The sequence below is a fragment of the Condylostylus longicornis genome, unplaced genomic scaffold, assembly GCF_029603195.1.
Source record: "Condylostylus longicornis isolate FDR11 unplaced genomic scaffold, ASM2960319v2 ptg000018l, whole genome shotgun sequence".
Taxonomy (NCBI): domain Eukaryota; kingdom Metazoa; phylum Arthropoda; class Insecta; order Diptera; family Dolichopodidae; genus Condylostylus; species Condylostylus longicornis.
The window spans coordinates 2022289-2037082 of NW_026577987.1; the positions used below are offsets into that span (position 1 = coordinate 2022289).

The 14794-nt window shown below is 26.2% G+C and overlaps 1 protein-coding gene across 3 annotated transcripts in view; it reads left to right on the plus strand.

Moving 5' to 3' along the window:
* LOC129606292 (protein slit) overlaps nt 1-14794 on the plus strand; it is a 220591-nt gene that overhangs the window by 66427 nt on the left and 139370 nt on the right. For all 3 annotated transcript variants that reach the window (XM_055516533.1, XM_055516534.1, XM_055516535.1), the window contains exons 3-4: nt 11194-11265; nt 12932-13003. In XM_055516533.1, coding sequence (XP_055372508.1) covers nt 11194-11265; nt 12932-13003 — 144 coding nt within the window. The remainder of the gene's footprint in view (nt 1-11193; nt 11266-12931; nt 13004-14794) is intronic.

Sequence of the window (14794 nt, forward strand, 5' to 3'; positions counted from 1 at the left end):
AAACCAAATTCCATTTAGTGGAACAAAAAAGTTTATCATTATTTGTTCAAAAAATAAAAATTGAAATTATTTTGAATCATTAACAGAAGATGAAACATGCAGAAAGGAAATCAACTTTTTAAGTTTGACAAAAAAAAAAACTGAGCTTTATTATTTTTGTAGAAAAAAACTTTTTCTTATGTCACAATTTTTCACCGTCCATTCAAATTTTTTTTAACTTTTCCTTTGATCTTTATCCATAACAGCTTCCTTATAATTTTTATCCCTCTTATTCGCGTTTATGTCCATTATACTATTGTATGAATGAATGATAACTGCCAAAATTATCAAAAAACTTAACTTATACCAAAAAAGAAAAAAAGACAGTCAAAATTAAATGATCCACCTGAACTTCGTATCTGCTTTAAATAAGGTTGAGTAAAATAAATAAACAAGAACGGCATGGTACTTTTTGCGATAATATCAAAATATAAAAACAACAAAAGTAAAAGATTATTAAAAGATATGAATAACAGCGAGGAAAAAGAAATTTCCTGCGTTTAATGTGTTTCTTTTTCTTTCTTTTCTTGGATTCTCATTCCATCAGAGTAACTATTTACCGGCTGTATGAATTTTCCTTTTTTAACTTTCCTTTTCGACCTCTATGTAGGTTTGTTATAGAAGATAAAAAGGAAGCTATTATAATATTGTACATTGAGGTTAAGATTCGCTTTGTAGTTTAAAGATAATCTCAGCGAAAAAAAGACTCTAATCGATGTCGTATAGCTTGCTGCATAAATGCGCGTACAATGTATAAATATAATAAAATGTGTTTGGTAATGTCAACTTTTATGCTCTTTATGGTTATTTGGTTTCCTTTATGTTATGAAGTGAAATGCTGGTAGACTGCTCCCATTTACCTGTTTTTTCTTTTACCTTTTTATATTAGAACGTATTTCGCATTGTCGTACGTATTATTTATAAATATATATGACTAATATTTACCGAATAGAGTTTACTTCTTAAGTTCATTATTACTTAATATACTTTAAACGTTTATCTTGTGGTTTGGTTTTTAAGATTGACGCTAGCGTTCTTTATTTAACGTCATAAATTAATAAATGAATTTAATCCAAGCAATTTATTTATCGTAGTGGTTTTCTAATTTTTACAATGCAGAATTGTGGGCGTATATATTATGCTAATTGGAAGTTTTCAAAGTTTATTATTTAATTAAAATCTTTTAAGAGAAAAATGCGAATTCGATGCTTATTATGAAATTGATTTTATATAAATTTTCAGTTTTTAAGTTTTCCATTTTTTAAAAATGCAAAACTGTTTTTCCTTTTTACCGACCGTATGGCGTGGTAACGTGATGGCAACAAATTTTGCATATCGAGTTTTCGATGGAAATAAACTTCTCCATAGTAGGGAATTTTATATGTAAGTTTATTTCAACCGTGGCTCGGATTGACCAACTTTTAGGATAAACAGGCCTCGGAAACTGTATTTTTTAGCGGGCCTGTTTTACATTTTTGACCATTTCGAAGACAATATTCAACCGATTTACTTATTAGCGATATATTCAAATTTCATATATAAGCTCAGTTCTACCGTCCGCGAAACCTCCTAACTTTTGGAAGAAATCAGGTATCAGCAACTGGACGTTTACTACGGGCCAAAGATATATTTTTGCGTATATAAAGAGAAATAACCAAGCGATTTTAATGAAATTTAATATTTAAATTCTTCGTGAATACATAAATTTTTTTTGAAAGATTTGCGGGCCGATTTTACACTTTTCACCATATCTACGGAACGAATTGATGGAATTAACTGGCGAGCATTTCGGGGAATTCGGGTGGCACAAAACGAAACTCTACTAAAAGCCAAATTTACATTTTTCTAGGTATGTTAACTATAAGCTTACTAATGTCTTAAAAATTGGAAAGAAGTATTTAACAGGCATTTAATAACATTCTGTCACACTTTCACATAACTAGACAATACACATTGCGGTCGGTTATGAGCTGATCACATCAGATTTTTTTTGTATGTTGACGTAGGACAAAGTTAGAAATTAAAAAAAAAATACAAATAATATTGAATTGAAAATTAATAAACTTTTACACAAATATTTATGGTAGGGGTGTGGATATTTTTCAAATTCTATTAGGAATAAAAAATAAGAAAGTTTTAATAAAAAAGGGAGTTTAAGGACTTTTCATAAAGTTTTTTAACTTTTTTTTTTAATTTATGTAGTGAAGCCATACAAGAACGCAATATTACGTCATTAATATCAGTCTTAGTACGTTACATTTACTTACAGATGATGAATGATTACACAATTTTTTTAAGTTGAATAAAATACACTAGTAAAAAATTACCCAACTTAAAGGTAGAATTTATTTTACATGTGTTTGAAATAATTATACTCGTATGAGTGTTGGAAGGATATTAAAAATTTATCAGTCTGTTTTTTAAAGTTAAGGTATAGAGACTGAGATATACATAAGCAAACTTATATGTTTTTGTCGGGTAGGCCAAACAAATTTGCGCCAATTACTAAATGATGCTATCGCAAGAATTAATTTTAATTTAATGGAGACAGTAGCTGTCAAACAGCTAAATGTCAAGTGGCTGTCGTACAACTAAAAATAATTTGATCACATTTCGCGAATTGTTTACAATTTTGAAATTTCGTTTACATGAATAGAATAATAAGGTCAGTTTTCCAATAATATTTAGTTGTGATTGTGTAAGTTCTTGCAATTACCGGCATTCATTTCCATAAATGATTTGGTATTAGTTTTTCATTTAAAAATCCTAATTTTTAATGGAAATGATACGAATATATGTAAATGTACGTATTTGAAATTTTGAATGCAAGTGGATTAGGGTTTCCAAACAAATTATATTAATACACTTTATGAATTAATCGGAAACTCTTAAGCTCCATACTGTTTCATATATATATACCATTACTGCTGAAAACTCTAAATTTAATCAATAATTTAAAATGAGCTCATATGGAATTGTCGATATCTCCTTCTATCATTTGACGCGTACATATTCGTATATATACACTATACAAAAATATGTACATAGATAATCCCAATTACCACACAAATTTCGTATAAGTTCAACCAAATTATAATCAATATTTTATTTTATAGCATTTTAGCTAACAACACCCGCACAAAGTGGCATAAAAAGCCAAATAACGTGAAACTCAACACTTTTGCAATTTTATTTTTATGGCGATTAAGATAAAAAATAAAACTTGTAATTTTAGATATTTTTAAAAATTTTAGAGTCAAAAAGGTGTAAATCTACCTTTTTGACTGTTACTAAATTAGACACTTACAATAAAGTTTTTAAGCATTTCTACTTATTTTAGCTGATTAATACTTTCTAAAAGTACATAATAGTTACATGAAAGTGCACTTAAATACCTAACAGAATTTATTATGGTTGTTATCAATGGTGTCATATATTAGCGTACATACGAATTCTCTTGTAAATGTCTTAATTTGTTTAAATATACAAACATAATTAAAAACCAAAAAGAAAAGGCAATTTTTTTGTTTTCTTTAAATAAGTTGAAGATAATGGTAAACGAACCCATTGTATAAATAGCTGCCGTCTCCTATTTACATTCTTTATTGGTTATTTTGTGTGTTGATAAATTTAATTTTTATACCTACTTACGTATACACATATGGCTTGTAACATATGATTTTTAAATTTATTCGTGGAATCTACTATCGCCATCCAATAAATCAATAGTCAATCATGTCAATAGCGTGTATGTTTACTATTATTTTGATGATTTATGAGTTTTAAGGCACCATAAAATCACCATAATTAATGCATTTTCAGTTTTCATTTATTTTTTTTTTCTTTGCTTTCATACTTCACAAATAATTTATTGATTCTCTTAATAAGCTTGAAAGTGAGCTCTGGGTTTTTTTTTGAAAACTTAACATTAAAATAATAACGACTACTTTTTTTTATTTCTGTATTGTTAATTCATTGATACTTACATACACATACATATTTATTTTGAAGATAATGTTGCAAACGTAAAAAAATTCTATTGAAAAGAAAATGGTTGATGAATCGTTAGTGTACCTATAAATAATATTATAATGAACTATAATTTATTATAAAATAAAGTGATGTAGTTTTTACTAATTGTTTTATATACTTCAGGAATAGGCAACATTTTCTCGTGACAAGTTAAAAATTAAGTATAAGGAAGTTGTAGTAACAACATTGAAAATTCATTTTTGATTGCAAATCGAATTTTTAGAAAAACAAACCTTGTTGCAGGGAAGAATTTTCGAATTTCCTGCAAATCATAGATTTATACTTTGACGAGTTAAGCACTGGTATCTAGGCTCTCATTAGAACTAAATATTCAAGAACAATTAAACTTGCATAGAGATTGAATTGGAAGCTATAGTTTTCAATATTCAATTCAACAGAGAAAAGTTATGACTGCACAAGCTTGAATTTTATCAAATTGTTGACAAAAGAAAGATGCAAATAATAAATTCAAACTTAAGATTTTAATTGTAGATAAATGTAAAATGGTTTTGTTGAATCTATTAAGTAAAATTAGCAAAATAAATTCATGTAATGTTATAGGGATACTATTTTTTGGAATTCTAGTAAGTCATTTCAAATTTCATTTATTCTGTGGTAACTTGAAGAATTCTTTGGTCTGATATAAGTATGATGTGTACCTATACAAAACCTTCTTTTCATTTCATGAATGTATCATAATGGTATTTGTACATACACGAAAATTTTTTTTTTATTTTATTTAATTTTTTAAATATCTTTACCTGCAATTATCATCAACAGAATCATTATCAATATTATTATTATTATTATAATAGAAATCTATTCATTAAGAACTCATTGAGTCAGATAGCATTAATATTCATACTTGCATATATCCATACGACGAGTAGATGAATATACTTACATGCAGCAGATATATAGCCATAATTTTATAATTTAAATAAAACACGAAATTTGCTTATACATGTAGAAGTGAATAGGGAGGCATAATGTTCTGATTTTGGTGAATTGATGTTGTTGTTGCGAACTATATACGAGTATATAAAAATTTTTCTTGTGGAATTTTAATTAAAAAAATTTTTATATTAAAAAGCTATGGAATTTTTTTTTTCAACATTTTAGTTTTGTTTTTTTTTTATTTATATGAATTTATTTTTTTGTTTATGATTATAACCTTACATTTGATAAACGAGATGAGGTAGAAAGACTGAAACAAAATTAGTTGAAAGTCTAAACAGAGATTCTCATGCCAATATTGTCCAATTAAATATTCCATTGATATTATGGTTTTTATTTCGTGCATAATTTCATGTTATTTTTAATTTTCTTTATTCTGCAATTGAAAGTTCCTGTTCGAAAAATGAATTCCCATTCTTTATAAAATTAATTTAATTATATAAAGGTATATATTATATAAAATTTTTTCATAAATGCAAATAGGTATGAAAGATATGCAAATTCATTGGTTAAAAAAATCAAAACTCAGCAGTGATTGTGAAGTTCTACTGTTTTCTGTGTGGTACATTTTGCAGTAGAAAACAGGAGTCAAAGGGAGAATGGAAAATTCTCCAATTAAATCTTGATGACTCGATATTTTTGTAAATAAAGCAAATTTCATGAACTGGTTTCATGTACGGAAAGGTTTAATCAAGTTACCAAAACATTAATTATTATACATGTATCTATGTATACATATAACATTATCTTCAAATTTAATAAAATTTTTTTTAAGTTTAAATTTTAATTTTACTTTTGATTAAGAAACTTATGAGCTTCATTCTACTTACGTAGCTCATAAGTTTCTTAATCAAAAACAAAATCGCATTTTGAATTTAAAAACTGGCATTAAGTGTTAATACCATGTTAACATTTAATTTGTAGAGACGTAAAATCAATAACATACTTGTAAAACATTTTAGTATTAATAGTTATGTACAATATTTATGGTATTACTTGAAATTATAATACTTAGTGTTCCAACTTAATATTCCCTTCTTCCATTCTTCTTTGTTGTACTTATAGTATTTCCGATGGCTTTAGCACTTATAAAATTCAAATGATAAATTAAAAATTCTTATGAACTCACAAAAATGACAGTACTTCTTACACATAAAATTAAGTGCGTATGCAGTACTGCATACACAAAAGTGTCTTCATACTGCTTGTAGTACTCATCATATTTGTAACATTTAAAGTGCAGAACTCACCATAGAGTATATTCAACCAATATTAATATATTTATAATAGTCATGGAAGATGTACTGCAAATTCTCATAGTTAAAAACCGTAACACAGTGCTTATTCATAATTTCGAATAGTACTTGTTTGCAGTTTTTACACTACTTTCATAATACGTACAATATCTACGTATAGTACTTATAAAAAAACTTCTGCTACAAATATTTGAAGTACTTATGTACAACACTTCTAGTAACCATTTTCAACAAACATTTATTACGATTATCAAATTTAGTAAAGGAAAATAATTATAAAAAAAAGTTCTTTTACACATTTCATGTAACTACAATCAGCTTTAACTAGCAATATTAAAAATAACTCAAGAATGCAAACAACACCGAAGAAAATTTTAATTAAGATTAAAGAAGGAGTCAATTTTAATCTACATATGTACAAGAACTTTTAAAAGTACATGCATATATGTACATCAAACACACATGAATGTAAATATGTACGAGATGTAATACACATTATAAAGATTGCTGATACTGACTGCCTTAAATATTATTTTTTAAAAATACATAATTAAATATATTATGTACATACAAATAAACATCCAAATATCTACATATGTACCTATACAAATATAATGCAACAATATAAAAATATCAAAAAAATGTTAAATGAGAACATTAATATGTAGAAGAAATTAGTATATATGGAATATTTTCATTGCTTTTGATTTTGAGGCACCCTAGGGCCATATGGTATACAAAAAACTTTGCATTATCTTAAGTATTAATCATAATAGGTGTACATTTTAACGTATACATAACATATTGCTTATTTCATATTCAATAATAATTATATGTACGTGCGTGCGTATGTGTGTTATGTGTAAGACGAAGGAATTATACAATCAAGATATTCTAAAATACTACGTATGCACATACATATGTACATCGAGTGAGTATGAACTTGAAGTTGAAATTTTTTTGTACGTATATTCTTTAAATATCTTATTATAATTATTTACATATTATTATGTACACGTATATAGGAGTGCGATGAAATAGCTTTAAGTCTTATGATATAAATTTTTGAATAACAGGTTAATTTAAACCTTTAAGAAATTATTTTTTTTAAGACACGAGAAAAAAATTTCCTAACTATAAATTAGCTCGAGAAAATTGTATGTAAATTTTTTTTCTTCAAATCATATGAGATTTGATTGATAATAATAACGAATCATGCAAGTTTTCACAGTAAACTGAATAAGGAGAGATTAAAATATTGTATTTTGTATAATAGCTTAAAACAGTGCGTTCGCAACTCCGTAGTACCCAATGGACCCAAACGATTAGAAATAATAGAGAATATTTCCCCTGTGTACAGCCTGCTTGTCGAGTTTGTGTTTTTAATAATTTGACCCCAGGTTTTCATTAATTGACTTATGTGGTTCTTTAAAATATTATTCTCAGCAAAAAGATGCTAGGAAAAGCATTGTATTCGTGTCCAAATGAGTTTAAGAAGTTAACTCTAATTTCTAAATTCCTCAAATTATGTAAAACAATATGTAAAGAAAACACAATTTCCAAGTTGGACGACTCAATAAATCGGAAAGGAGAGTAGAAAATACAAAATGTCTAGTAATGATTGTTCGTCTAGGCTGTTCCCTTTCCTTTAACCGGAAACCAATCTGTATGAATATATACATACATATAATTTGTTTGAGTTTAACTTAAAATTAAGTGATCTTTCCTAAATTTTAATTATATTTCCTTACATTGAATATGTAAGGAAATATAATTATTTTACTTTATGATATATAACTGAATAATTTTCACTTATTTCAAAAATCTTATTGATTTTGAATTTTTAACGTAATGTATAGGATCTTTTTCCTTTTCTTCAAAATACAAGGTTGTTATTGAGAAATGATACACCCTAAACTTAAAATTTTTTAGTTCTAAATTGAAAAATTACAATATCTGAATAATTTGTTTAATTGAAATATTTTATTTATGAATTCATTTTAAAAATAATTGATTAATAATTATTGATTTGAAAATAATTGAATAATAAAATATTTTAAAATTATGAAGAAAATTTCGACAATAAATATATTTCTAGAAAATTCCAAATTTAAACCACTTAAAATTCTTAATATTTTAATTTCAATTAATAGAAAGAGTAATTGCATGGGAAAGTGGTAAATATTTTGTACTTATACAAACTTTAGTTTTTAGCACTTTTCCAAAAAAATTTGAAAAAAAGTGCTTATTAGTTTCACTCTGTCAGTCCGTATGTCTGTTTACAAAACTTCTACAACCTTGAAGACAGAAACCTGAAATTTCATATGTACATAGATGTTTACTAGAAACTAATTTTGGTAGAACATAATTTCTGCATATCTCGCCCCCTCTAAAAGTTATACCCCTCCAACACTCTAAAAATGACATTTTTCAACTATTTCAAATTTTTGATGTTGTTTTTCTTCCTAATCCCAGGTTGCGGGCGTCTGAAATTTTAGTAGCTTTTAGGCATTAATAAATAGTTCTTTTCGTTAGAAGAAAATTTTTTTCCATCTCAAACCCTTCTCAAGTTATCGCCTCTTAAATTTTGCAAAATTTGAATTTTTGACGCCTTATATTTCTGGAACCACAAGTTTTTCTAAATTTCTATAAACGCAAAAAGCTAACGGTAAATTCTCTTTAAATTAATTTTTGCTTCATTTCAAAGACTGCATAAATCGTTTATCCTAAATATATGCAATCTTAGAAATGGTTTCGTATATGAACGAAATTAACTTTAATAGTGTGTATAGTAGGTATACGTGATTGTTTTTAAAAACAGTATTTTCACTTGTTGAAGGGAGAAGTGCTACAATACAAACCATTGGTTTGCCCTAACTTTATTTATTAAATAATAAATTACAAGTATGTATGTATAATAAAAGTTGAATGAAAATGTATTTGATACAAAAATTAAGATCTAAATGAAATTTTATTTAACTTTTTCAGTTTATATTTTTTCACAATTAAAAAATTATTTTATGTTACAATTGAGGCTATTTCCCTATTAATTTCCCCACTTGTAAATAAACCTTATTGAATGAAATATGAAACGAAAATGTTGCAGAAGTTTTTACCTTAGCATTATCTTGTCATTTCTGTTGTAACTTGTAAATTTTTTAGACCAACGAAGTAACCTTAAATTGAAAAAAAAGTAAAATTTGAATTAAATTTAAAATTATAGTGCAAATATGTAAGACTTTTACTACGGAATTTAAGTATCATTATCAATTTTTGCCCTTTCTTGTTTAAATTTAGCCTCTTTTTAGACACCTAATTTTATTCTGTTCAAGAAATTAATATAAAAATATAAAAGGTGGGTCAAACCAATGGTTTGTATTGTAGCGTTTTTCCCTTCAGCAAGTGAAAATGCTGCTTTGAAAAACAATCTATGTGTACCTACAACACTATTCAAATTATTTTCATTCTATTTAATTAACATAATGCTCAATTTTCATGATTAATTGTGTCAGTTAGGAAAAATAATTATATTTTTTAATGACATGGAATTTACCTTTATCTTTCCGCGTTAAATTTGAAAAAGCTTGAGGTTTCCAATTATAAGGTGCCAAATATTCGAATTTTACAAATTTCGAGAGGCGATAACTTGAGAAGGGATGGAGATGGAAAATCTAACGAAATTAACTCTTTGTTAATGTTTAAAAGCTGTTAATTTCAGACTTTTACAAATTGGGGTTTAGCAGAAAAACGACATCAAAAATTTGAAAAAACCGGATTTTAGATAAACGTAAACTTTAACGCCCATTTTGTTTTTTTAAAGTTCGAATGTAGTACGTTGCGATAGAAACGTTGTAGTAGACAAATCACAGCTTTTCTGCGTTTGCGAAATTTGAAACATGCATATGATTCACTACAATAAATAGTTGAAAAATGGTATTTGCAGGGTTTTCGGGGGCTATAACTTTTAGAGGGAGGGAGGTAGGTAAGAATTTTTGTTCTACCTGAGTATGTTTCTAGTATAGATCTATATCTTTATATATAAAATTTCAGCTTTCTATCTTCAATGGTGTAGAAGTTTTGTAAACAGACACACGGACGGCCGGACAGACAGAATGAAACTAATAAGGACTTTTTTTTTCAAAAATTTTTTGAAAAAGCGTTGAAAATTCCAGCTTTTATCCATATATTGGATATGTATGTGCATATACATGCAATTATCCATATAGATAAGGAATTTAACTTATTCCCAATTTTTGATTATAATAACTTAAAGTTCGATGTTCCATTCGCATTTATCTAGTGATCATAGTTGTATAAATATTTGAACTGACGTTATGTGACCTCCGATTTTATTTTTGAAGAAATAAAATTTGACAACATCACAAGCGTGTAAAACCTAAACCTTTCATATTGTATAATATACGAGTTTTATACAGGACATCTAATAGAATGATCTCATTACATATGTAGCTATTTGCTTTTGTTAATCAAGTTAAAACAAAAATTAAGCCTCACCGGCACACGGAACTTAACGATAAAACGGTGGTTTAGGTATCGAGCCGATGACAATTTTCGAGAATTTGCAGTCTGCGGCAAAACACTTCTTTTTAAACTAAGCTATTTGTTAAATTCTACCTAATTAAAAAAGCAAATTATTCCTAACATCAACGCAGCAATAGTACTTTACTACTTCACAATTCACCTTTTGGGAACTAATTTCTTATCAAATTGGACGTCAGGTTCAGAATACCTGATTATTCTAACATTTATGCCTCTCTTTTAAGCATCTGAATTTTCAGATTTTTTTTGATTATTTACTTTGCTTATATAAAAATAAAAGAATTCTGCAAAGCTTGCAAAAATATTTAAATAAATTAAATAAGATATATTTTTGTTTCATTCATTACAGGCAATTAACAGATAACCAGATTCATACGATAGAAAAAGATGCACTTGCAGAGCTTCAATCATTAGAAAGGCTGTAAGTATTGCAAATCGTTTAAATAGTTTTGTTTGCTTTTTGTATTAAATAACAGTCTACAAAAGAATTAATGCTTAATTGATCATAACTTTTTAATGATCAATTAAGCATTAATTCTTTTGTAATTTTAAATAAATTTTTTTATAACACGTGGGTTAGATTTAACTTACGTTTTCTTTAATTTCATAAAATTGAAAAACTCAATCGATTTTCACATTTATATAACTAATCACTTATTGAAGTTAAATTTTGACGTTTTCTGGAAGTTATTTTGTTGTCTGTACATGAACTTTTTGTACAACACAGGCACAAAACTTAAAGACAAGATACATTTAAACAAGATAATCCGTTTAAGTCCGGTTATCCCAACAACTTCAATTATGCTCGAAAATTTATTCGTCTCGTGATTTATGCAATTTTTAGATTAATTGACGCAATCTTATTTTTATTTTTTCATTAATCAATAAGATCTTCTTGTACGCAACTTATTAAAGTGAAAACTCTTCTCATTAAAATTATCAAATCCTAAAATATTATGCCGTATTACAGATTTGTTTAAAATATTACAATACCTTTCCGATAAGACAAACGTTTTGCTGATTTTTAAATTGCAAAGTGCTTGGATTTTTTTTACTTTATTGCTTACCGTATATACATATTTTAAACTATTTTGCACGCATATTTGTAGATTGTATATATTATATGAGGTTGACTTCCAAATTGTAAAATAAGTAACAATTATCTATACGATTTGAAAATTTACGGATTGCGCAAATAAAGAATTAATGAAAACTTCACACACTGTATGCGTTTTGACATATGAGCTTTTATATAATATGTCGTATTTTTTGTCTCTTATGTCGAAATTTTTGAGAGCAAGACCACAGGAAATATAAGATATAATACACATAAGTACGCAGATTATGAACCTACGTAGTTCTGACAATTTTTATTGTTAATTGCACTATACATGAAGTTAACTAACCTTAAAAATTATTTTAGAACGTATATTTGTAATCAAGTTTTTTATTTGTTGTAAATTGTATATTTATATGTAATATTAAATATACAATTTGCATACGTAAATTGTATATTTTTTACTCACTCTAACGATAAAAAATATTTTTTTCCGACTTTAAATGGCAAAAATGCCAAATTTTATTTTACGGAATAGTTTTCAAACAAGGAACTAAATATTCTTTAACTCAAAATGATAACTACAGTACCGTCAAATCATGTGATACTCAATCTGTTGATTTAGTACAATTTCACCGAAATTATTTAATTTTTAAAGAGGTTGTGTATCTTTTTCTATGTTGCTTCAATTTCACAATTTGGATATCAATCTTATTATATTATTATATTTAGAATAGTTGATTAACTTTTGCATATTTTATTTTCATTTTTATAATTTTGTTTTTTCTCTTCCTTTTTTTTTTAAATATGTCAAATGTATTTTTATTAAACGCTTTGTCGTGCACATTGGCTGTTTTGGTATTTTACTAAAATATTTTTTATTTTATCAAAATCAACTTTTTATTTTTTAATGTATTAAAAAACATTAAAAACTGGTAACATCGAAAAAAAAATCGAAAATCAAAACGAAAACAACTAAAAAATATCAAACAAAAATTTCATGAATCTCCGTCATCATTATTATCATCAGGCGCTTGAACAGCAATCACTTGAAGGCAATACCTGATCAGTTTGTGACAAATTTAACCAATTTATTACGATTGTAAGTAAAATTTATCATTTTTAACTTCTTATTATTACCGTTGTTTTCTTTTGTTTTACTTTTTTTTTCTCGAAAATTTAAAAAAAAAAATAACCAAATATTTTTTAAGAATTATTTATAATACTTTTTGTTTTTTGTTTTTTTTGAATAGAGTAAGAGTAGCATTTGAGTTGAGTGTTTGAATTTTTTTGCTCCTGCTCAAAAAAAATCTTGGTAAATAAATAAAAATGAGTTTCAATTTCGTTTTGAAGAGGATTTGATTGGCTCAAAGCATTTCTTTCTGATAACCAAAACACAATATTTAAGTATAGAAAATATGAGAAATTTGATTGTTGATGCTTCAAAAAGTATAGGAAAAAAACAAATAAGAAAAAGAGTCCTTAAGATAACAGTTTTTTTTTATAAAATCATATTGAATAATTTATGTATTATTTACGCTTTCTAAATTTTCTTCTTAGATAAATTATTATAATAACATAAAATTGTGTGTATAGGTTGGAACAAGGAATTTTGATCAGAAAAATTTAGATAATAATTATAGATTTGAAAATTTCTTATTTCTGGAATTGAAGTTTATTTGAATTGAAAAGTAATAACAATAAAATAAATATATTTTTAAATGTAAATGGAATTTGGTAGAGAAAGAGTTTGGACCATTAAATTACTTTTTAGCTTTTTTCAAAAAAATTTTTGAGAAAAAGTGCTTATTAGTTTCGCTCTGTCCGGATGCGGTTACAAAACTTGTACATCCTTTATGATAGACAACTGAATTTACATTAAAATCTTTATTTGAAACTTATTTGCGTTGAAAAAAATTTTTACCTTCCTCACCCCCTCTAAAAGTTATAGCTAGCTCAAAATTCCAAAAATGTCATTTTTCCTTTTACAAACGCATAAAAGTAGTGGGCTTCTTCCGCTGCGTTGTAGCATAATTCACTATCTAATTGCGTTTTTTTTTTTTTTCAAATTTTTGATATCGTGTCTCATTTAGAAACTAGAGACCTTAAAAAATAGTTTATTTCGGTAAAATAAAATATTTTTCTGGAATTCGGATTATGTTAACACCTTTTAAATTTTTTTCTATTTTATCCCAAATGTATGCAATTTTTTAAAATATTTTAATATATGAATAAAAGTTATTTAAATAATGTAATAGATTGTTTTAAACAACAGTTATTGAGGGGAAAAGTCCTACTTTACAAACCATTGGTTTGGCTTAACTTTAATTGTATTCGAATATTTATTATTCAGTAAAGTATTATTTGACACATACATACTAATGAATATCAAGTTCCGTAAGTTTTAATTGCAACGCGGAAATTTTATTATAAAAGAGCTTCAATGCTTCTTCCAATGTCACTTGTAATTTTGAGCGTGCTAAAAATGCTACATTAATTGTTCACTATTAATAGAGAAACCTATGTATTACTATTATTTGAATATATTGCGGAAACTACGCTGTACTATACTTTTAATTAACAGTTCCAAAAAAAAAATTTAATTACAATAGCTAGCGCAATGGAAACAGCTGAACTGTTTTTGTTTTGATCTGCGTCCTTGAACTTTATATGATTCGATTGAATATGATTTTAATGGTAAATCCGACTGAGGGCAAGAAAATATGATTAATAAGAATAAATATGATTTTAAGAAAATTTAAAAAAAATGATGAGGTGCAAATGAACAAAAATGTATGAAAGAAAATTTTTGTTCTCAACACTATGCTATGAATTCAAATTATAGCCGCAGTTTTTATATACTTATTATTTACTTAGTATTGTCAAAAATATA